Here is a 24422-nt window from a genome sequence, read left to right as displayed (position 1 = left end):
TGCTGCACATGGGCATAAATTATGCTAAGCAAACCATGTTTTGTATTACAGCAGAAGACTGCAGGGCAGACAGCCACTGTAAAATACAACTGTGCAACACATGTAATTGGAGTTGGGCCAGACAGTTACTATGTGTGACTGTGTCACTGAGTCAGAGTAAACCCTGTTCAATCAACTGAACCACTGCTGTACAGGTTGAAGGAACAATGACATAAAAATCTACAGAGGACAAAAAAAAAGACTGCTGTTTGTAAAAGAAATGTGTGCACCTCTATCCAAGACAACATAACTCCATCACTACAAACACGAATGAGAACACCAACAACAAGGACAGTACAGGGACTGCTACCTGCAATTAGTGTGACCAGGTGTCCCACTTAATGTATGGCTGCACAGCATTTTTATCCCTCGTCTCCCCGACCCACATATTGAGACAACATACCACACTTGGATTGGTTCAAGCTAACAAAATTCAACACGCGAGTCTCACAAGAAACATGGCTGCCAAAGACATGAGCCGTTTATGGATGAATAAATAGAAAAACTCAGAGATAATTAGCAGAAAGAACAGAAGCTGAAGTAACACTTTTAAACCACTGTAACACTGTGATGACATTAAAACTGTAAGACTATCACTCAGGGGCATTAAAGCAATTTTTAGCTTTTATTTATCCTCGTAGGAAGTTGTAAAATGTGTATTTAAATACAATAAACAACATCTGTTTATGCGCCTGATCCCAAATCTCTAACCTGTCTAAAAATTAAGACCATCTCATGCCACATAAAAATCTTTTCCCCACCACATGTTACAGGTCTGCTACAGGTAACGTGCTGTTTTATTAGATAAGAGGGACAAATGTTGCCTGGTATTAGTAATAGAAACACTTTAAACTTGAATATCTGCTAAAAAAATGATGCTCCTTTACCAGCATCTTAGCTTGTAAACTAAGAGAGTTCATATGCCTATGTCATCTACGCCAGCGGTCCCCCAACCCCCGGGCCTCGGACCGGTACTGGTCCGTGAGTCGTTTGGTACCGGGCCGCGAGAGTTGGTTTTCAGGGTTTTTAGCGTTATTTTGTTATCGTTTTTATCGTTAACTCTGTTTTCCTGGGTCTTTTCATGTGTGTTATGAATAAATCTTCTTTTTTTTCGGTACCGGTACTAGTTTTATTTTGTTGTATTTATCCGCAACACCTTAAAGGCCGGTCCCTGAAAATATTGTCGGGCATAAACCGGTCCGTGGCGCAAAAAAGGTTGGGGACTGCTGATCTACACCTAAAATAAATACATAAAAAAAGCCTTCCTGCATGATTTGATAGAGGACATCCTCCTTCACTCTGCTGACATGTGTGACAAAACCAGTTTCACAGTCTTTGAAACTATCTTTATAACTGGTAAAAGTTAAATATGTCAAAGGCCTCTCTTGATTAAAAACGAAAGTAATTTAGTACTCATATAACACAATATCGAAGCTTTTACCCAGTATATAAGCATTTAAGAGAAGTCTGCATGCATGTGAAATCCTTAACATTAGGGCTGCACGATTAATCGTTAGAAAACCGCGATCTCGATTCATACTTATGTGCGATCTCATTTCCAAATGACAACGATTTAAAAAAAAAAAGAAAAAGAAAAAAAGACGACGATTGTACCGCATTTTGATCCGGGACGTACTCTGCATGAAAACAAGCGCTCACTCTTCCTGCTCAACAAATGACAAGGGCGGAGCCTTATACCACGTGATACAGAAGCTGTGCCGTGTGATGCTAAAATTAGCAGGGAAAAAACAACGGAGAGCACATCAGGGATGACGAGAAAGTGACAGGAGAAAATCCGTCCCAGTCAACCACCCAAACATCAATAACGGGAACCTTATACAGCGCTTCCCTATACCTGTCGAACTCCCGCAGGCACAAAGAAATTACGGAGGCTATCACTTATCACCTGACCAAAGATATGGCTCCCATCGACACTGTGCAAAACGAGGGATTTAGGAAAATGATCAACACCCTAGACAAACGCTACACAGTGCCGTCCTGCAACTATTTTTCTATTGTTGCACTACCTGCTCTATACATGCAGTGTCGAGCAACGGTGGAGACGGAATTTCAAGCAGTACAACATTTTGCGGCAACAACAAAACGTGAGAAATTTGTTGTTTTTATGTTTATTTATTGTTTTTATGTTCAGTCTCAACTATTAGGAAGTTGATGTGCAGTTAATAAGTGCAATAAATATTTATACTGGAAAAGAAAATCGTGAGAGAATCGTGATCTCAATTCTAAACCAAAAAAATCGTGATTCTCATTTTATGCAAACTCGTGCAGCCCTACTTAACATTGAGGAGATTTCTACAAGATGAACTCAAATTTTTGTGGGGGTTTGGGACTTCAAACAACATCCTGAAAATATTTATTATATTTACAATTGTTTGGAACAATGCTGACATTATTTCTGGCACCGGTTTGTTTTTTTTTCTCAGAACTGTCAATTCTGTTCAAAGCAGGACCGGAGAAATCTAAAGGGACAACAACATCTAAAGAACAATGCAGCAAGCGTCTTTACAAGAGATCGACTGCATTCAAGATGAAAAGCCGACTGCCCTGGGTAAAAATACAAACAAAACACGACTCGCAAAATTCTGCATCATTGTGTAATTAGAGCTCCCAAACCAGAAAAAGTCTGTGAAGGACACATCAAACGACATCTCAATCTCTGCCTTATCAAACTGGACGCCAGAAAGCTTGTTTAGAAATGTCTTTAAGACAATGACACGTTTGAAATTAAAATATAAGAAACAGGTGAAAAATACAAAAACCATAATAACTCATAATAACAATATATAAAAACTGCAGCTTTAAGGCAGCAGTGCAGATGCCAGATTAAAAGTTGGCATTGAAGCAAATGGCGCAGTATACAGGCTAAAGGCATCATTTTGCAAAATTATGCAATTTACAGTGAAATTTTTACAGCACGTTGCACAATGACACAACTAACAAGCAACAGTACTGTGAATAGTAGAGTATGGCTTTTGAAATGCAAGGACGGAAAACGTGTTGAAAGCACGGTGGCAAAATGCTCAGTAGTGATCTCACTGCCTCCTCCTACTTCACTTTCTTTGGCCCCTACAGGAGGTTATGGCAGCACTGCCTGCTCTTGCCAAGCTTCACAGAAACAACAAGGGCTGCTGAGGAACAGTTAAATTATTCATCTCAGATTCATCAGCCTGCGACTAGTTAGAAACCCCTGCAAAGGCTGAAAACCACAGGCAGACTGATTTAACGCTGGGTGTTATGAATAGGAAAGGGCCAGAGGACGCTTTGGGCAAACGGGGGTTATATGAGAGTATAGAAACGTTACAAAGCTAAAAAAAAAAAAAAAAGGGGGGGGGGGGTAAGAAAGAACGTTTCTGCACTTTGATATTTCCACAGGAGTTGAATCAAGTTTCCTGTTGCTGGCTGTTAGGGGAAAAAAATTTCACAGAGTCAAAGACAAAATTATTCATCGAGCATTTCCAGGCATTTAAAGCAAAGGAGTAATTCCTACGTGTCACGGTGGCATTCGCATTAAGCCGAGCTAAAACACTCTATGAGAGCAAGTGTGGGGAAAACAAACACCAGGCTGGAGGTTAAGTGTTCTGACTGTGCTCCGGTGAAATTCCTGAGCTGGCTGCCAACGTTCGCTTTGCCGTTCCTCCTCTGAAAGGAGAAAGAAAATGAATGCAGATCGGTGGGCGAGTGAGACGGGAACAGAGTGAGCATTCAGCTCTTCTTTTTTTTCCCCCCTCATCTCCTTTTATGATAAAAATAGGGGACGAAAACAGGATATGGTGCTGGTCAATTATAACCAGTGTATGTGTTGGGACAGTTCAGACTTTAAAAACAGAGTGGAAAGGGGAAAAAGAGAGAAAATGAGGTGGACTTCTGTGAGTGAGGCCAGTGGGAGAGCTGTTTGAGGCATGCAAAGAATGTAGCAGGGTGGGGCCCATACTTCTGTAACTGAGAAATATAGCGCAAGTTGCGTATTTATATAAATGTGCAACGGAGGAACCAGATAAGAGGTGATTCATTGTGTAATCTAAAATAAGTAATAAAAATAAAATAAACAGACAGGCTCACCTCTGTGGGTCTGGAAACAAAAACAAAACAAAAACAGAGCTTGTCACCACAGCAAGAAAACAGCTCCCCCTCCCTCCCCGTGCCTGTCTGAAGGAAAACAAACCACTGAGTCCCCCTCTTTATAGCACTTTCCTGTCTGAAGCAGGCATGACTTCCTGGATATGTTATTCCATCAGACACAAAAATTTAAGACAGATGGTAAAAGCTGACAAAACTTGGGTCAAATGCAATGGTGGAGCTCTAGTTTTAGAGACGGGAACAAGTAACCCAATTTACTGAACAAGTCTGTGTCAGGAAGCTGTTGTAAGATTACGACATCCCTCAGTTCATCTTCCGCTTTAATCCTGCTTGTCATCATCTAATGAAACACAGAAACAAGTATGACTCCCACTTTAACAAGAACCACGATTTTCCAGGAAGATTTCCGGTCCATCTGGTTACCTTACTCTCTTATTGCTCATTCTGATGCAATGGCTCTGCTTTTAGGGAAAAATAAAGAGAGATAAAACTGCCTGCAGCCATGTGTGGCCTAACAGCCAGCAGCATCATAAGGAAAGACACTTAGTCTTGGCGACACAAGCCTGATAGTCAGCCAGGCAGTTGGGGCAGGGCACGAAGACAGGAGGCCAGGCAGAGAAATCGCTGATAAGGAGTCCCCAGCACTCACGGGATTGAGTCCTGAGATAAGACCCTGGAACTGTCAGTGGATGACTTTATCATACAGCATCCACAGGGTGGGAGTGGTTTTCTCGGGGCGAGAGCAGCACCAGGGGAGCAAGATGGCTCCAGGGCCAGAAGCTGCGGTGGGGGTAGGCAGAGGTACAACAGAAGAAAGTGTCAAGCAAATGCTGTGACTCTGTTTCCTTCTACAAACCCTCCACATCACCCTGTCAGACTTGTGCCACCACCTAATTTATTACCAGGGAGGAGAGACCGCGTAAAGGAACCACATTAGGGCCAGAGTAAGGCCCACTAGTGTGTCTACCTGATGTGCATGCACAATCGTATATATGCAACTGTTTGTGGTACATCAGGTATGATTCTCTACTGGATTATATACAGAGTTTCTCCTGTCTCAAAATCGGACTTTAGGGGGAAGGGGTGGATGAAAACACATGTACAGCAAGCACAACTGGGCCAAATGTAGTTAAGGGAATGAGTCTGTGTTACTATACTAAACAAAGATCTGTTTATTTCCCTGATATTTCTGGTAAAAATGCTGTTTAAAGAGAGAGGACAGATGGCTTGAAAGAGGAGTGAAAGAAGCCATCTATGTCCACTGTGAGCAACCATCTTTGAACAGAGGCGGGGGTTTACGACACCAACTCTCTGCCATCTATAATCCAGTTTTGAGATCCCTTCCCAGACACCTTAACGCCCACTCACATCCTGGGCCATCTGACCTCAGGAATTCGCATGATAAGGTGGGGCCAGGTTTCACAATGAACACACCCGAAACTCTGGCTGATTGGGACCCACACCCAGTTTCACACCTAGGCTCAGGCGATTAGAGGATCATCAGGGGGTCCTTTTGTCCCTCTGTGGGGGGATACTCCCACTAGGTTTATATCTGGGACTCTCCACCATTTGACCTTAGAACGGAAGAAGCTTCTCGGATGAGAGGTGAAACATCTTCAAGCAACTTAAAGAAGTCCAGACGCTTTTCTTTGCAAGCTCCTTTGACTGCTGTTTAAAGAGTTTTTTCCTTGGTAGAAAGTGTTTTAAAAAACAAAAACAATATTCATATGCTGAAAAAACCCACATATAACAGCAAGAGCACGTTTTCAAAGTCACGGGACGTATGCTGGAAGGTGAACCAAGTTTAGTGCTGATCTCAGCACATGAGAACTGGAGGAACACTTTTTCAATGAAACGCTGTAGTGGTACACTCCTAGCATTTCTAGATTATCGGTAGATATGAGAAGTTAAAACAAAGAAGTTAAAAGGTTAAACATTGCTGCCCTCATTAGCTGGTATCTGAAATAGAGCTTGCTTGAGATTATTTCATGTTTTGTTAACATACGACACAAGGGAACTAGTGGAACTATCATGTTACGACACTGCCTGTTGCTAGCCGTAGCTGCGGCCCCAATGGACGCTGGCGCTTCTTTCTCGCCCTCTCTCTCTGACAGAAACCATTGTGGTCCTGTTGTTGTACCTGTAGAAAAATGACCAGATGTATGACAACTGCAGTAAACTAGTATTTAACTACGCAAAAGTAGCAATATAGCTACTGTACAGGTGTCTGGGTGCAAGCTTGGAAGAAAGAAAAACTGCAGCTGCTAATGCTTGCCGCTCTTATCTAATATTGTGTGCATGCAATGCGATGCATGGATCAAAGAGCCACAGAATTCAGCAACATTTAAAACACAATTTTATTCTATAAGAATATAATTAAATGTTTTAGAGAACTGTTAAATACTTTTAGACTAGCTGAGCATCTGGAGCTGGGACAACCAGGAACATCCCTGCTATAGACACCGAGAAAGGCAAAGTAATGATCAGTTTATACCGTAGTTCTTTATTGTTAGATAACATATGCAGAAAAAACCCTTCAGAGTAATTTACCTGCCGACAGCTATATAAGAGGCACTGTGTGGGTCATATGCAGAATAACCAATAATCATAATATACTTATTGAGCAATCAAAATAGTTATTGGATTCCGCTCTAGGGGATTTAACAGGTTTCTGCTTGCAACAACAGCCTTGGCCTAACACCCCCCAACTTTATCTGTGTTCCCTTACAGCTCTGAGCACTATCTCACTTTGTGAGCTGTGCTCAATCTTGTTAGCTGCTAAATTGATTGCATGTCAGAGGTTACTGCAGGTCCAGCCCTGTGCCGAGGAACGCCAAGGGTCAAGCTACAGTGGGAGGGCAGTGCAGCAATGGCAGACACAGGAATACAGGGGGAGGAGAGGGGGGACTGCTATACACGAAAGACTGACAGAAATGTGGGACGTCAGGTAGAGAACAGAATTCAGACTTCCAGCAGTCACCCATTTATCACAATCTGTTCACTAAAACAGCTGTTCCCTGAAGACCAATTCCCCACAAACGCACCACAGTGGACAGCAGACTGTTTGTCCTCCAGAATGCTGACAGCTCTCACAGGAATGTCCTGTTAAAACGTGACACACAGAAATAAACAAGCAGACACTAAAACTGTATGCAAAGGGAAATGATGTAGCTAGGAACAAGTGGCACATTGCACCACGTGGCTTCACCGCACAATTGCACATTTAATCTATTATAGCAACAATCCACAAAAATAGGCACATTGCTAAGGCTGGGTATTGTGGCCCAAAATGCTGATTTTCCATTTTGGAGGCTAATGGATGATTTACTACGTCAATGTATTAGTTTACTCGCCACTCAAGACAAATCGTGACTCAAAAACAGCTTATTAAAATAAAACTGAAGGCCTGCACAAAACAAACAAAGAAAACAGCACCACTAGCAACTGCTAATGTTTACATATTGCAATTATAAAGAAAAACACTAAGAGCAGCTGGGCAACAATAACAAAATAGCGAGAGGGAGTACAATGTTATTCCCACCAAGCTAATGCTTGTGTAATTTCTCTTTGCTGGTGCCCGGTCTTGTTACACAAAATGAAAGTAAGACCACTAATGTTAGCCATTTTTAAACTGTGGTTTTTGGAATTGAAACAGAAGCTAACATGTGAATCGCATTGCTCCCATTTTACAACATGCCTTTGTCTAAAGTCCTGAGCAGCTCTGCTGTGCAGCTGCTGTTAGTTTTCAAAAACTTTACATGTCTTTGCAAAACTGACCAATTTTTATATCTGTGGAGTAATCTGACTACATTTCTTCATCTTCATTTCATCATAACAGGAGCTCAGAATAAATATATTGCTGAGAAATCTGACTATTTTGCCCACCCACAGACACTCATCAAACTTCATGGCAACAACTAATAAAAATCTTGCCTTCAACATTTCCCGTACTTCACTACTAGGACTGCATTTCTAGATGTTATACAGTCTGTCTCCTTCTACCAAGAGAAAATATAGCAATTTGAAGCAGCTTGTTGGCAGGCAGATCGTAAATAGAAATAAAAAAAACTCCACAGCAGGTGTCACCTCAGGGAGATGAACAACTGCAACGGAAGGGGATTTCAAAAAGGGGGGCACGTCAATCGGCCAGAGTGACCTTGAGGGACAACATGCATGCTGGGAAAGTAACGGGGTCGTCCGTGCACGCAGGCTTGCTAAAACAGGGCGGGAGCGGTGTTCGCACAGGAGGGTGGTGTCGGCTTTCTTGCGCACATGGAAACAGCTGTGTAGACATGCACAAAATGCTGGGCGGGAGGGTGAGGTGGGGGAGATGAGCAGCTGTCGGAAGGGTGCACTGAGAGATGGGAGGAATTGGGAGAGTTTAAAATATTCAACTGCAACTGGTTATATTTTTGCTCTCATTAGCAGCACTTAAATCTGACAAAGGAAGGCGTTTAAGCCGTTCAGTCACATTTAAGCCCACAAAACAGACTCAGAAAGCAAAGCCCATCCTCTGAGAATTAGTTTTAAACAATACACAAAAAACGTCCAACACTAATGTAAAGCTTTATCAACAAATTAGCACAGTCATTAACTTTTTGTTGTTTGGCACAGTATACTTGCCTTCATGGGACACCTTCAATGTGCAAGAAATGGCTGAGATATCGAAGGCACGTAGCATACTCCGTGGGGAAAACAGCGTAACTTGTTAGGTCAAATACAAGTCAGACCTCAGTCTATCCAGTCTGACTAGAAAGGAAAGAGAGATGCTATCTTTACTACTCAAATGTCAACTACCAACCACCATTAAAATTTTTTTTTTTTTTTTTTTTTAAATCACAACTCTACACTACTTTTCTGAACTTCGGGAGGAGCAGACATCCAACATCACATGAAACGCAACATAAACAAGCCTGATTCTACTAGATGTGGTGGGGCCTGCTTACAATATATACAAGGGGACGAGGGGACCGAGAGGAGGTCTGCTCCAAATACCACATCAGAGTTTTGGCCCCCTCCACAGGGAGATGAAACCAAACAACAGAAGAAGCCAGACAGTCAGGCAGACAGGCCTTCACTACCATCATCTGATACACACATGCAACTTTTAGCAGCAGGGTAAAGTTTGGGCTGGTGCCGTGGAAACCCTCAAAAACATCAGATGTGCCGTTTTAGAGGAGCGAGACTGGGAAGTTACAAGTGATTTCTTAAACACCAGAGGACTGGATGGTTTTGCAAGTTTTTTAACAACGGGCGCTGCAACGAAGCATCAGACCAGAGCACCGAGTCGCTTGCAGAAAGCAAATGCAATTTTTATCCAACTCCTCCTTGACTTAAGAGTCCGTTTAATGAACACAACTGGGAACCTTTATCAGCTCAGCCTTTTTAGTATTCCTGAGATGCAAACAGATACATTTTAGTTGGCCCCATGTATAAAAAGTCAATAGACAAAAATGCATTATTTGCATGGAGTTCTTTCTTTTTGAGGGGTTAACTCAAAAGTTTACCAAAAGCAGCAGGGCTGAGCTGTTAACAGTGTGGATGAGAGGAAAAAAAAAAATAGGAGAATACATCTGCTTCCTAACTCTCCCTCAAATGAAAACACCAACACACCCAGCAGTCCCACATGACTACAATAAAAGTGCAAGATATTTCATCAGTTTTGTGAAGTATTTATGGGGTGTGGAGACGATCAAATTGGAGGCCGAAATCATTAAAAACAAAAAAATACGTGTGCATTGCAGAGCTGCAGATTTTCTGAGAACATCATGCATAAGAGACTTTAGCAAGCCTCAAACTAAATAAAAAAGATGAAGAAGTGCAATTTTCTACTAATAAAAAAAGCACTATAAAAATGTCCTATAGGCAAATGAGAAGACTTCACTATTTACTGCACCAAAGCAGCACCCAGGCTTAAACTTAAAGTCAATGTACATCCGTTTAGCGTTATGCAAGCTTTAGTTTCATAGTGGCAATAAGTAAACAGCTCCGCATTTGTCTTGTTTATCGCCCATCAAGACGGCCAGAAAATCTTTGCAGACCGGTTTAGCAACTACATACTACAGAGCCTACTCATCCAGACATGTTACCGAAACTCATAGGCATGCGCTACTTTCAGGTCCTCTTTCCTCTTAAGAAATAGCCCGTTCATGCTGTAGCTTACGGGGTAGTCTTATTTTTAAATTCATCGTGATGTCCGATCCAAAGCTTCACACAAAATGCATGGGGACAGTCTGCCAGGGGGCTGTGGCGCTCTCTAGTGTCCCCAGCTCAGTTACATAAACCACAGGTCCAACCTTCCGCTTAGACCAGCTTATGATAATGATACTATCAACATAAACGGCAAACAATCCTGGGTTATCAAAGCCACAGGGGGTGCCAAAATCAGTGACAGGGCGCAGGAAACAAATTCTGGCTGCCAAATCCAGCCTGGACGGCGCCGCTGACAAAAAAAAAGGGCGACGCAGTTTTGGTAGGGCAAGCTTGACTGGTTAAAAAAAAAAAAAAAAGAGGGGAAAAAAGAAAACACGACGGCAGCTGCAGCAGGGGAAGGAAATACAGACAAGCCCCCCTTCTAGGTTTTAAGGCAAATGTTGTAGTAGCCAAAAGAAGAGGGAGAAAGACAGCGGTGCCGCGTTTAATGAAAAAGTTAGACGGCTGAAATAATCTTCCGAGTACCGCCCCCCCCCCCCTCCTCGCAGCAACTCAGTGGCCATTGTTTGGGCAACAAGCAGAGACATTCCGCCGTGCTGTTAGACTCGGCCGCTGGGCAACAACTAACACGACCCTCGGAGTAAGGCAAAAGGAGAGGAACACGAGCAAACCCAAACACCCCCCCAACGTGTGTTTATAGCAGTGTTAAGCACAGCAATTGCAGTCTGTTTATTACATACGTGGCCAAGTTAACGCCACTGCCTGGTTCTTGAAGAGTTCAGCAGACACCCAGACAGGCTAGCTGAAAATGTTGCTAACCCGAGCGGCTAAACTGCTGTGTGGAACATGTGGAACCAGGGCCCCAGAGATTGTTCTTTTTTTTTTTTAAACTGAGAACAACATTTGTATAACCTGAAATAAATAAAGATATTTTTATATCTTTATTTATTTTTATAAACTTGCCTGTTAACACGTCTGACAACATGACAGTGATATGCGATTTTTATTTCTTAGGCAAGTAAGAGAAAGTTTTCATCTCGTCGTCACAAAGTCAAGAGAGCAGCAGAAAACTCCGGTGGACTCGGAGCTCAGGGAGAAACAAACTCGCTCCGGTAGGATACTAGTGCGTTTCTTGGGTTGTATTGTGGGGCAATTCTCACTGGAAGTTGGTACTACTACGCCTGCCACCGCCTGGAATATCGGGGTGCCCTCTGCTAGTGTATCCCCGGGTTTCGCTAACGATTTGCGGCAGGGATGCCCAGCGAAGCCGTGCCGACACCGGACTGCACCGTGGTCATGCTTTAACCCACTCCCCCACCTCTCCAACGAGGAGGGTGTCTCTCCAGAAGGCCACTTACCTTCATCCAGAAGCCTCTCTAGGTGTGTGAAGATGCCGCAGAGATTTGGCAAACTGGTCATGAGCTTCTTCTCGTTCAATAATTGCATTAAATAGTCGGGACTCGGCCTCGGTCGCTCCTTCACTTCGACCTCTCCGACCATCATATTTGCGGCGAGAGCGGAGAACAAACCACCGCGAAGCACAGAATCCTCTTTTAAGGAAAAGAGAAAAAAAACGAAAAAAGAAAAAAAAAAACTTGCGGCTCCTCGTTTCCCTCCTCCTGATAATCAGAAGACTCTGTGAGACCCCCCTAAAATCAGGTTTGGTTTGTTCTTGTTGTTTGAGTGGAGAGGGGGGACAAAAAAAAGAAACCGTTATCTCCCTTCCACAGACTCGTGCGCTGTACTCTCCTCTACGCCGTGTGCGCTCGGGGACGTTCGATTCCACCACTGTAGGCGCGAGAGCCTGTTCCACCGGAAAGGGTCCGCCCTCCTTAACGCTCATTGGACATCTTGCTTTACAGAGTAACCAATCATTCCTCAGATCCGAGCTACAGGGGCGGAGTCGAGTCGTTAGCGGAATGACGGACGGGTATTGTAGCCAATGAGACGCAGTGCGCAGGAATGCACATAATGCTTCTAATATGTTGTCAACAGAATAGAACACATTTACCTCCTCCTTCCCCCAAACTAACAGCAACATTTTCCAGATTTAATCTTAGTCTCTCATTCTTTGTTCCTTAATAGCCTGACACTGCCATAAGTAAGTTCATAACTGTCATACCACACCATTCATGTGTGTCAAAGGTTCATGCAGTGGAATGGCTTCATTTTAAGCCCAAAGAACAAACATCAGACACAGCGATAATTTCACCTAAGATATTGTTTACAATCAGATTTTTGTGTATGCATGGATATGTCCTGATGGAAATAAGAATACAGGTGTCTATACAGCCTATAGTGGCTGAGGCTTGGAGGGAAGCTATTAGAAGCCTGGATACCATTATAATTCCTACAAAGGGATATCAATAACATATTTTTTCATCTTCCAAATAAGATATGTCATTATTAGGAGAGCCATACAACCTCCAGTAAAGAAATGCTTTCATAATTAAATTTTTACCCCCTAGCAACATAAGTTGTAAGCATAGAACAACAGAATGACTGTCTCCAGAGTCTTTAGATGTGGAGCACTTTCAGCCATTAAGTTGCTCAGCTGTTCTCATCGCTGTGGTTGCATTAACTTTTTCATTGGCGAAAGAACAAAGAAATCCTTTATATTGCACAAGGACATACATGTTGTGTCAAAACTTCAGCCCCGCTTGTCATTCAGACTGTATGAGGCCTGGTGTGATTCCAGGTCTCGGTAATGACGTGTATGGGTCTCCTAATCTATGGAGTAGTCAGCTGATTTGAAAAGTCATACGTGGGTTGAGTGCTTCATGCACAGGGTTTGTGTGCAGCAGAGGCAGTACACTTGCCAAGACCAACCTACGAATCAGGATGATTGTGGATTTCATGTGTGGGCTCCACTCTGGGATGCTAAAATATGAAATAAAGATCAAACTTGCAGTTCATATCCTACAACATGCCTATTGTTACTCAAGACTTGTACATCTTGTTATCCGTCTGGGACTGATTGATCAATGCTCTGGTAATCAATAGAGACTTTTCATTGTCCTGTCCTTGGGAGAACCTTTCAACATGTCCTTTGAAGATTAAAATACTTGATCGATGAAATGCACGCATGCAACCAGCTACCTCAACTTAGATCTGATTTGTGTGAAAATAAACCACAACTGGTGCAATTTTAACAGCTGTTGGTTAAGAGGCACCAAACTATGTCTGAGCCATGACCTTGGCAGCCATTCGATTTGTTCGCTTGTTGCTCACCCACTTGTGTTTTTGTATAACAAAAAAAAAGGAAGAAAGTCCCTACAGTGGGTGCTTAAACAGCTGCATCATAACCTCCTGGCTTTACTTTGTCGCCACTGTGTTGCAATGAAATACAAACAATCTGGTCCAAGGTATTAGAGTCAGTGCAGCATGTCCAATAAACTGATCAAACAACACTAACTATATGTGGTGATGTGCTTGGACTAACATTGTCCCACAGTATTATTAGCTCAAAAAACATATGCCACTCATAACATACCAATCAGCCAAATCGTTAAAGCCACTGAGATGTGAAGCAGATAGCATTGAGCATCTCACTGTAGTGCAACGTTCTCTTGGGAAACCTTGGTTGCAATCACGTGGATCTTTCTTTGATACATAACAAATGCACCCACCGGTCCCACTGCAATTCCATCTGCTAACGGTGGGCTCCCTTAGCAGGATAGTGTGCACACACATTCAAATCCAATTCAGGATCCACAGAGGCTCAACTGTAAAACTCATAGGTTCCACAGAATCTGCCTGTCTGCCAGTGTCAGGACCCCAAAGGACTGGTGTCCATACCCTGATGTGTTTTTCAATTTTATTTATAATAGCGCCAAATCACAACAACAGTTCCCTTAAGGCCCTTTACGTTTCAGGTTACAGACCTAGCAACAATACAGAGAAACCCCCAACAATAAGACAACACTCCATGAGCGAGCACTTGGCGACAGTGGGAAGGAAAAACTGCCTTTTAACAGGAAGACACCTCTGGTAGAACCAGGCTCAGGGAGGGGCAGCCATCTACTGCGACCTGTTGAGCGCGTGGGGAAGGACACAAGACAAAAGACACACCGTGGACAAGAGTCAGAGATTAATAATACCTCATAATTAAATGCAGAGAGGTAAATAAAACACAGAGAGTGAAAAAGAATCAATCAGTGCTTCATGTGAAGTTCCCAGCAGCCTAGGCCTATTGCAGTGTAACTAAGGGAGGGTTCACCGTCACCTGATCCAGCCTAACTATACGTTTCATCAAAAAGGAACGTTTTAAATTTCTTCGCCTGTTCTGGTGTAACAAAGAGGGAACCTATACAATATTAGGCCGTTGAGTATGACATCAGGGCTACATCCAAAATGCCTGCTCAAAACCAAAAGAAAAACGCGTGCAACCGGCCGTTCAGCCCTAGATGAGGGCAGTTAGGAGAAGAGCATGCCACAGAAGGCTTCCTGTCAAAGCAGGAGGACAGGTATGGTTGCCTTAACAACCGGTGCAACACATTCTTGGATATAGCTACATACATTACTGCTATAATTACTGAGCTTCCGGTCAGACAAACTGAGCTCAGAAGAGACAAAATCCTGCTTCAGATTGTTTTTGAACTACCTATTATACATCAAAAGGACTTTACGATCTAAAACTCTATACTTGAAGTGTCTGGAATTAACTATTTGATCATAATTTCAACCAGTGACCAGGGAAATTCAGATAGTAACGCTTTTGCATAAAGGCTCGTCACTTACACTGCCACCAATTATACAGGATATGTAATATTAGTCCCATCGTCCAAATGGTCTGCATTATCACAGGGCTATCTTAAACCCCAGATGATAAAACATCCCTTGAAGTCAAACGCTGATAAGTGATTTCAGCGGATAAGACTAAGCAGATAGGCAGAGGAACGAGAAACCCAATTTTCATGTGACTTGGAGATAGCTAAATTGTTCACGGTGTTGACTTTATGTTTCTCTTTTTTCCCCCCTCCTGCCTTATTCTTTGAATATAAGCGATGGAAAAAGTCATAGTCTTCTAGCATCAAAAAGAATCTGGCATTTATTCTGAGCTTTGAAAATGGGCTTAGTTCTTATCACCAACGGTGTGCATGGTAATTTGCACCTTGCCTAGCGCTCATTCTTCTGAGATGGGTCACATACGCCCTGTGTGTGTGCATGAGTATATACGTGTGTGAAACAGCAACAGAGAGTTAGAAGAACTGAGCGAGACGCAGCAATAGCATACGTAAGTGTGTGTGTGTGTGTGTGTGTGTGTGCCCATGCATGCTTGTGTCTTCTGACAGCCCGAGAGTAAACAGAAACGATATTAATCCCCCCCCTTTTGCTCCCCCTGCCCTTGTGTTTTCGTCATTTTTAATAACACGGTTTCTATTCAACAATTAATCCAATTAACAAGGATCCAGATAATTAATGAACATGCGTTTAGGCCCTTTTGAAGAGAGGCTGTTAGCTCCCTCACAATGAGCTTTGAGAGCACCTTGGGTTCTCGAATGAAAGTATGCTGCTGGAAACAATCGAGCCCTCGGTAGGGCCCCTGCAGCTTTTCACGGCTTGCCTCGGGGGCCACAGCCACAGGAACGCGAGTCAGAGCTGGTGACTCTGTCGAGGCAAGGCTGTCTGCGATAAAGACTGCAGCTCTGGAGGAGGCGAACAGAGAGAGACCCACGGGCTCTGATAACACGCATACATACAAACAAGTACAACATCTCTCTCTTTTTCTACCGACTTGCTAGTTTGGGGACTGTGGGGAGAAACTGCTGGCAGAATCTGGGTCATTTACATTTTGAGGAAGGTGTGAGCACAACGAGAAAGAAATAAATGTCCTTCTAGCAACCACAGCACATACAGAGAAACGCATAATGCCCCTATTATTCATTTTAACTTGTATCATAGGCGTGACATGACAAATGCACTATTCTTCCTTGTGCATTGTTTCCCTCACACTTGTTTGTGCTTGGTGGTACTAAACAGTGTCCATGCAGTATTTTTTTTTGTCTTCAAATAATCACCTGATGTAAGCATTGGAGATACAATGGACAAAGAGTAAGCGAGTGTAAGTGAAGCAAAGGTGGGGCATGTTCAGATGACAGGCTAATAATGAACTTCCCCTCTAGGTATACTTTAGTGGTCTGTAAAGATTTGCAAAGGTCAATCAATTTACAACCTCTAAACTGCTTTGTAGGCACTTATTTTAAATGTCAATATTGCCACATATGTTGATATTTAACTGTATCTGTGTTTACCTCTCAGTAGCTCCTATCGCCTATTGTTAGGAGAAGCTCCAAACATTTCTGGACAGAGTAATTAAAAACTGCATTTTAGCAGTAAAAGTAGTTCTTAACTTTGAGAAGCTGAGAGGTAATTTGACTTTTTCTGGACAATTCTTCCAAAAATACAGCCATAATTTATTATGAAAAAATATTTCAATGGTGGAGAGTTACATTAATGATTAAATTGGGGCAGCATCACTGAAAATACTGGTTTGAACAGCTATTTTGCTACTAAAATGTGTTTCCAGTGCTGCTAAACATCTCTGCCATCTGTCAGAATTCTTAATGCTCATCAGACTCAATTTTTCCTGACAGTATAATAAGTGAACAGCAGCACCGGTTGCATTAAAACTGTTCTGTTAATTTACATCATCTTTTTAGTTTCGTGTAATATTAAAAATGCATTCACTGAAGCACACAGCATACACTATAGTTAAAAAACAAGAAGCCCTCTTAGCTCTGAAAAAGTGAAGCCATTGTGAAAGTAATGAATAAGCCCGATATCCTTCTAATGACCAACAGGGGGTGACCCTGCATGTTGGAGTCATAGATGGTACAAAATATGGATATGACACGCGGGCTGGAAGCTGCAGTCTATCTAAAGCCCAGCAGATGTGGTTGCAAAAAGACCTCTGTTCCTATGTGACATCATGCGCACATTGCTCAAGGGTTGTCCGCCATATTCGATGTGATGGAGCCAGTGGTTGCTAGGGAAAAATTATATTGGCAGAGGTTTCTACCTCTTGAAATTAATTGCAATTTCCCAGATGGTTGTGGACCAGTGTCTTGGCCTTCGTGACTGGGGGCCTTAGTCACTTGAACCTGTATGATTTTTAGATCCAAAATGGCCGACAAGTCAACGTCACATGGTCACGTGAATGTAAACCCCCAGTAGAAGGCTTTGGAGCACCAGTTTTCTTTCTGTCGTGACTCTGTAAAAGCTTTCCCGCTAGGTTTATGGGCTCAGCCGCTTATTTTGGGTCAAACTGAATAAAATGAAAGTTGCCAATCACAAGTTGTTAGCCAATGAGTTTCACAGACAGACCCACTCTTTCCATTCACATTTCGAAATGTTCAACTTGAGGCTTCAACTTGAGAGACCAGTGGCTGACGACATCATGGTTACATCCATTTTTTATACTGTCTGTGGCTGCAAATAAGAAGACATTAAAAAACGAAGACCCCAACTTTGACTATTGCGAAAGATGCTAATTTTGGGAATTATGTCCCCTTTTGGATTAAAATAAATGACAGACCAGATAAAGAAGGACATTTTAAGGAATCAGCTGCTGTTTTTCTCTGATAAGTACATTTTAAGTGCCTTTCCCTATCCAAAACTATCATGTCATTAATATCACAGGGAATCACTCATAGCCAAGCTAGCTAGCTAGCTAGCATTAGCTTTGGCTCAGTCTTCTTTTCCAAACATGGTCACGTCCCATTTCAACTGAAATGGCGCTGGCCAAATGCCAAATCAATGTGTAATGACATGGTGGCTGCATTCATCTTCTATCTACAGTCGATGACACATAACAGTGGACTGTCAGTCAGTCACTTCGCACATCAGTAGGAAATGAATTCACAAAGTATAATGTCATTCATGCTTGAAGGGCCTTTCCCTTTGCTTGTTTCATTCTTGTTTATTCTTTACTAATAGTTGCTCTCAGCAGCTTTCGGAGTATATCTAAAGAGGAAACTCATATAAACTTTCAGAACAGTTTACAATGATTCCTCTAATCTACAAATATAAACCCTGGTGCTTTGGAGTGGTTTCTATATATATATATATATATACACACTTAGCTAGACTGGTGTGAGTGCGGTCTCATTTGTGTGAATTTCTAGCTCGAAATACCTCGACTGCATGTCGCCCTGTGATCTATTACAGATGCGAGCGATGAGGTCAGAGACCTCTATACATCACGTTATATTTGACGCCTGCCTACTCAACACGTTATAAGGTTAGTAAAGGGCAAAATGCATGTTTTGAAACTTAGCTGACTTAGATTTGTGCTCTCTAAGTGGTTGCAGAATTCATGGACAGGAAACCAGACCAGGAAAATATCCATGTGCTAAAGAAAGAAAAGCCAGCTGCTGAAGTGCTAAAGCATGGGGCAGAATGAGGAAAAAAAAATCTATCACAATTCAATCTGACACTGCAACATTCAAGCTCTTGTGTGTTTCCACAGCCCCTTCTTACCCCCACCACCCCCCTTCAGCTATACACTATTTTCTATTTTGTTAAAGGTCACCTTGGGTGTTGTAGCGTAGATGGTCCAGTGGTTTGGCAATCTGGTGATGGAAATGCCTGTTGGCTCGCCTGTTGTCACTCAGACAGAGAAAGGGAGGGAGAGAGGTGTAGGACAGCTGGAACTACTCGTGATAGTGGGCTGTGGATGGGAAAGCATCGCCTCCAAACTCCCACCTTGAACCTGCTGATCATCAATCAGACACACAAAAACCACTCTTTACCATTTTGCAGGATGAGGCACTTGTACAGGCCGGAGGATATGTTTCGCAGGCCGCCCGCTCCTCGTTTCATTCCTCGTTGAGATCACACCGGTGTGAGCGCAGCTTAAAGAAGTCCAGCTGATGCTTCATCTGTCCGTACCAATTGTTAACAGCGTGGACTCGTTGCCGCTCCTCCCGAAGATGCCTGTATTTGTTTACTTGCTTTTTTGCCTGTTTGTTTGCACCTGCCAAACTGTAGCAGGGAAAAGAAATGAGTGTTTGTGAGTGATAAGACCTGTAGGAGAGGAAGAGGAGAAAGATGAACAGAGAAAGTGGGAGACGGATAGTAACGGAGGGGAGAGAGGCAGAGAATCCTCATTGATCACATCTGCAAAGAGAAGGATCGATCCCGTGGTGTGGTCTGGGATATAAACACATGCGCAAACACACAGGATCACACTGGCAATCATGAGCACTGGTAAGAGAATCACTATATACATATATATATATGTTCTCCCTCTACACCCCCCCCAATTTTTTTGCACATGTTGAGGAGCATGTCAGGCTACATTTCACTGTGTGTTATACTTGTATAACTATGCATGTGACAAATAAAGAACCTTGAACCTTGAACCCTTGAACACTTCAATCAGGATGTGAGTTTTTAGCATATTTTTATTCATATTTAAGGGGAGTTTTGTGGAGGGCTGCGAGAGGGAAACAGAATTTGAGCTTTAAAGTGTTTACATTATTTCTCCACTCTTGAATTAAGCCTGTGAATTAGACACCTGGCACATGGAGAGGCAGATAGATAAACCATTGTGCTGTCCTGTCTCGCACATGCTCAGTAGCTGCCCGGATGAGCAACGGAGTCTGCCAGGCAGACGAGAACAAGACGAATCATTCCCCGGGGGGCATTTATTTGTGTTGCACAGCACAATCCCTTCATTGCCGGTTCTAACAATCTGCCTTTTGAGACTATAACACTGCAGTAAGAGAGACAGGACATCAGAAAAAAAAGGGACCAGATGAAAAGAGGAAGGAAGTGATAAAGAGGAAGACAGATGAAGACTTCCCGAGTGCTTAATCAATCCTTCAGTGTGCACAGGGCTACATTACTGCATGCATCACCACAACACAGCTTTTTATCATATTAAGTGTGACCCACATGGCTGAATTATTTGATTTCCAACACGCGGAGATGTTGCACACAAAGTGGGACATTCGCATTCAGCTTGTTTGTTCAGATAAGGGAGCGTGGTGATGTTGTTAAGTGGCAGTTGTCGCCTCATTTCTCCTCAGTTTTTCACTTGCGAAGGGGGGAAAAAACAGACAAACAAGTGGTTTCTTCTTCGGTCTCTTATTTCTCTTTTCTGCAGCTGACTGCTCCTAAATCTCAGGTCTGGCTGGAGCTAGACAGCTCTCTCTACCAGGTGACACAACATCCCCCTTCCCTCCATTCATCCATCTCGACGTGGCCCACACAGCCTCTCTTTCCCTTCATTTCTCTGCGCGCTGGATTCATCTCAGGCTGCCCGTCTGTCTCCGAGCTCAGGTGCAACCAATCTCCCTGTCCTCCTCTTTATTCAGCGTGCTCTCTCTCTCTCTCAAACAGACAGCACAGGCATTGTCATGGTGCCTTTTCCTCTTCATAATTGTTCCCTTCCTCTTCCTTCCTCAGCCTTTTCTCAATCTCCTTTTTTTCCTCTCCGTCAACAAAACGCTATCAGCGTGTTTGTGTAGCTTTTGTTGCGCAGCTCACTGCAGTATAAAAGCCTTTGTTGGCCTGCCACCACTATGATGTGGCGAGACGGAGATGCACAAGGACAAACTTGAGCTCTGTGGAGCCGGCTCTCACGACGTCACTGTTCATTCTGAGAGAAGCGTCTCATCCTGCTGCTGCTGGGGTGCGAGCTAGACACGCACCTACTCACTTGACTGAGTAGTCAACTGTGTTGATCTGTGTGGCTGGATGACGTCTCTGTATGTATGGTCCCATGTCGGCGTACCGAAGTGTTTCCGACAGTGAAATAGCTCGCGCGTGCTCCTCGGTGGGAGTAGCTGCACGGCGGCGGCAGCTGTTGTGAGTGGCTGAGCTTGCTAAGCTAATAATAAACCTTGGAGCGGAGCGAGTGGCTGTGGGCCCCACACCATCTATGGTTGACCCGTGAAGTTGAGCTGTAACAGAGAGTGGCCATCAGGAGAGATCCTGGATTAGAGAAAGCCATCCCAGTAACATGTGACTTACTGGAGTCAACCTAGAGCCTGCAACGTAACAACGCAGCTGGACGACATTGTTGCTTTGACACTATGTGGTTCTGTCCCAGTGTAGAAAGTCGGGGTAAGTTTGTAAGGGATGTTTGATTGATGCTGGACCTATACAATTAGCTTTCATGAATTAGTTTCTCATGAAAACACGACAACACTTTGGAAGAAGAGACAAGCAGATATATGGACACATTTTGTATTTGATGTCTAGAAAAATAAGACACTTTTTAAAACATGCGAAGCAACTCTCACTGGGAAAAACACAAACTTCACCTACAATAATCTTATGATTTTGTCAACTAAAATTAGACTAAACTAAATGGTGTTTTGTTCAAAAGACTGTGATTAAAGCTAAATCAAAATTTACTGTCAAAATTAACAGTGGTTCAGAGGAATTTGTGGTTTTCATCCCCACTAAGGACAAAGGTAAGTGTGCAGGAATGGTTAATGTTGGGTTTGTGACACCTTAAAACAGCACAAACCTATAAAAAACATGCCAGTGAGCAGTACGATGTTTTTCCAAAATGCAGTCAGAAGGGTGTTAGACTTGTGCAGAAACTGGGATAAACACATCTAACCATGATTCAAACAGAATCAGCAGATTTCCCCCTCTATCTCTGCAGCTATCTCTGTTAACAACAACAGGATGGTTGGTGTGAGGTCGTTAAGTAACACGTTAGATTAATACCACTGACTCCACGAGCTATCAGCAAAATCTTTCAAAATAGACAAGGAATACCAAAGGAGAGCAACAAAACAACTCGGAAATCCGCTCAACTGAAAATAATAATGTGGCTCTATCAGCGGCAGATAGTATCTGCTGTAAGGAAGAGGAGCAGATTGTTGTAACCTGCGCTCTATGACTGGAGGAAATGCACCGAATGGGTGGCAATTTATTTCTTTGTGAATGTTGGTGCACCTGCAGTCATAAGATGATCAATTGCTCATTATGACTGAGGGGAGAAGGGTCAGCATATTATGATCAGGATCATTTCAGCTCCGTGCTAAATTTGTTGCCGCTGTGTTTTGTTTTGTTTTTCCGTGTCTGAGAACAGGATGAGAGATAAGGTGGGGGGGAAAGAATTCAGGTAATGTCATGCATGTCTTTCTGGCCTGTAGGTCTGAACCAGCCATGCGGCGATGCTTTTGATAGAGCAAATAACCTCAATGGCTGCCTTCATTCCTGTTCATTTCGCACTTCACTCTATTACTTGCATGAGCAATTACAGCAGTGTAGCTGCTTGGCGTTGGGTTGCCATTACTGCGTGTGTTCGTTTGGTTGTGTTACTCGGATTGTGGGGGTGTAAATATGTTTACACGTTCACATTGTGGGGAAAAGCAAGGAGATGATTCGATTTTTAAGGTGGAAGTATGATTTAAGGTTAGTTTGGGGTTAGATTTAACCTATGAAGATAAATTGAGTGTTTCTGTGCAATTGCAAACTCTGTGTTAACCATCCTGGTATCAAAATAAAGGTAACACTTGTGAGATCTCCTCATAGGTGTAAGGATCACAGCAGATGCTACTGTATCAAAGTAACTGAAGGTGGAACATAAAAATATATATAAGGTTTTCTTCATATTTCATATCATCTAACACCTTTAAAAATATGTAGCTGTAGACCAAAAGCTCAAGAAATCCATGAATCTGCATACGGACATTATCTGCTGAAATTACTTGCTTTGAAGATCATTTTTGCAAAAATTAAAATCATACCAGCAGTCACCTCGAGGTGCTTTATATGCAAGGTAAAACTCTTCAAGAATAGACAGAAAATCCCAACAATTAGACGGCCCCCTATGAGCAAGCACTTGGCAAATGTGGGAAGGAAAAACACCCTTTTAAGAGGAAGAAACCTCCTGCAGCTATCGGTTGGGGGTGAAAGGGGTTTAGGAAAGTAGAAGTTATGGTTAGGCTCACTCTGAATTGATCTTCTTTTTGAAACCATATTCTCAAGCGTTCCTTTCCACACTGTCCCCTTTCTTCCCGATGAGTATGATTAGCGCCTGTGATGTGACCTAATTGGAAAAAAAATCACATTGCCTGGCCCTTTAAGTGTGACAAAGCAAAGTGATCCGTATAATATCGCTTGCATGACACGGTGTTCAAAGATGGGAGGGGGCGGTGGTGAACAAGGGAGAGAAGTCCCATTTCTAAAACCAAGATTTGAAAAAAAGCTTAACAAAATTGTTCGCCCTGTTTCACTTTGTCCTTTTCTTCTAGTTCTCCTCTTTATCTCTAAGCTCTTTGCTGGCCAGCTGCTACCCTGTGGCTCAGTAAAATTGGACAGGTGAAGCGGGACAGCGGGGCGTCACTGATACAGTTCGACAGAACTGCAGGCTATTCAGAGTTCGATATGCTCATTAAGTGAGAACACGGGTGAAATTGTATGCCCCCCACCCCCTCCACAACGCACCCCTTTAAAAAGTAGTCAAGTGGCTATACCGTTGCTATCTTTGTTTTGCTATGCAGCTGCAGTTATTAAGGTGAAATATGTGCTTTGTCTCGAAATGGGACCTCTCCGCACTACCTTACGTCTTTCACTTCACAGATCAAGCACGAGGCAGGAGCAGCTCGACTTGAGTTCAGCAGTGTGGAACACCTATTCAGTAACGTTCCTTTCAGGATGTGCTGAGGTTGAAATATGAGCAATATGAACCTGTCTTCTGCTTGAGAATAGATTCCTCCGCAGGCCTGTAAAGCTGCTTTCGCTGGAGACATGACTTACAATAAGAGATGGCGCAAGTGTCCTTGCGAGTTTCAGAAATCAATTACGCTGTGTTTTCCCCCATGGGTCGCAGTGTTGTATATGTATATGTGTCAGTGAGTGTATGTGCATGTGCGTGCTGAAATATGGCTGCTAAAACTTCTGCTGCGTCTGTGAAGAAGTTTACAGCAGAGGATAGAGAGCGAGAGAGGGGAGCTTCACTCAGTGTGAGAACAGAGAGCTGGTTACTGAGTTACTGGCTGGTCCGGATAAACAACGAGGCAGGCGTGTTGTCATGCACAAACACCAACAAATAAGCCCGCATACACACCAAGTGTTCCCTAAGATCACTGTGGGGTATTTGAGTTCAAATATCCAACATAAATGCACGTTCAGACAGGCTGCGTCTCCAGCTGGGTTAGTGA

The 24422-nt window shown here is 43.0% G+C and overlaps 1 protein-coding gene across 5 annotated transcripts in view; it reads right to left on the bottom strand.

Annotated features, from left to right (window-relative positions):
• qkia (QKI, KH domain containing, RNA binding a) overlaps window positions 1-12080 on the bottom strand; it is a 79862-nt gene extending 67782 nt beyond the window's left edge. For 3 of the 5 annotated variants that reach the window (XM_085258193.1, XM_085258195.1, XM_085258194.1), the window contains exon 1: window positions 11649-12079. In XM_085258193.1, coding sequence (XP_085114319.1) covers window positions 11649-11793 — 145 coding nt within the window. In that variant the 5' untranslated portion in view covers window positions 11794-12079. Of the gene's footprint in view, window positions 1-11648 lie in introns of all 5 variants that reach the window. The other 2 variants (XM_085258191.1, XM_085258196.1) reach the window with 2 other exon arrangements.
• Window positions 12081-24422: the final 12342 nt, after the last annotated feature.

Source organism: Mchenga conophoros, linkage group LG19 (assembly GCF_057382185.1).
Source record: "Mchenga conophoros isolate Kocher_MC1m ecotype Shallow Benthic linkage group LG19, M_conophoros_male_GT1.1, whole genome shotgun sequence".
Classification (NCBI taxonomy): Eukaryota; Metazoa; Chordata; class Actinopteri; order Cichliformes; family Cichlidae; genus Mchenga; species Mchenga conophoros.
Note: the sequence above shows the minus strand (reverse complement) of the source record. Positions and strands in the feature narration are given on the sequence as shown.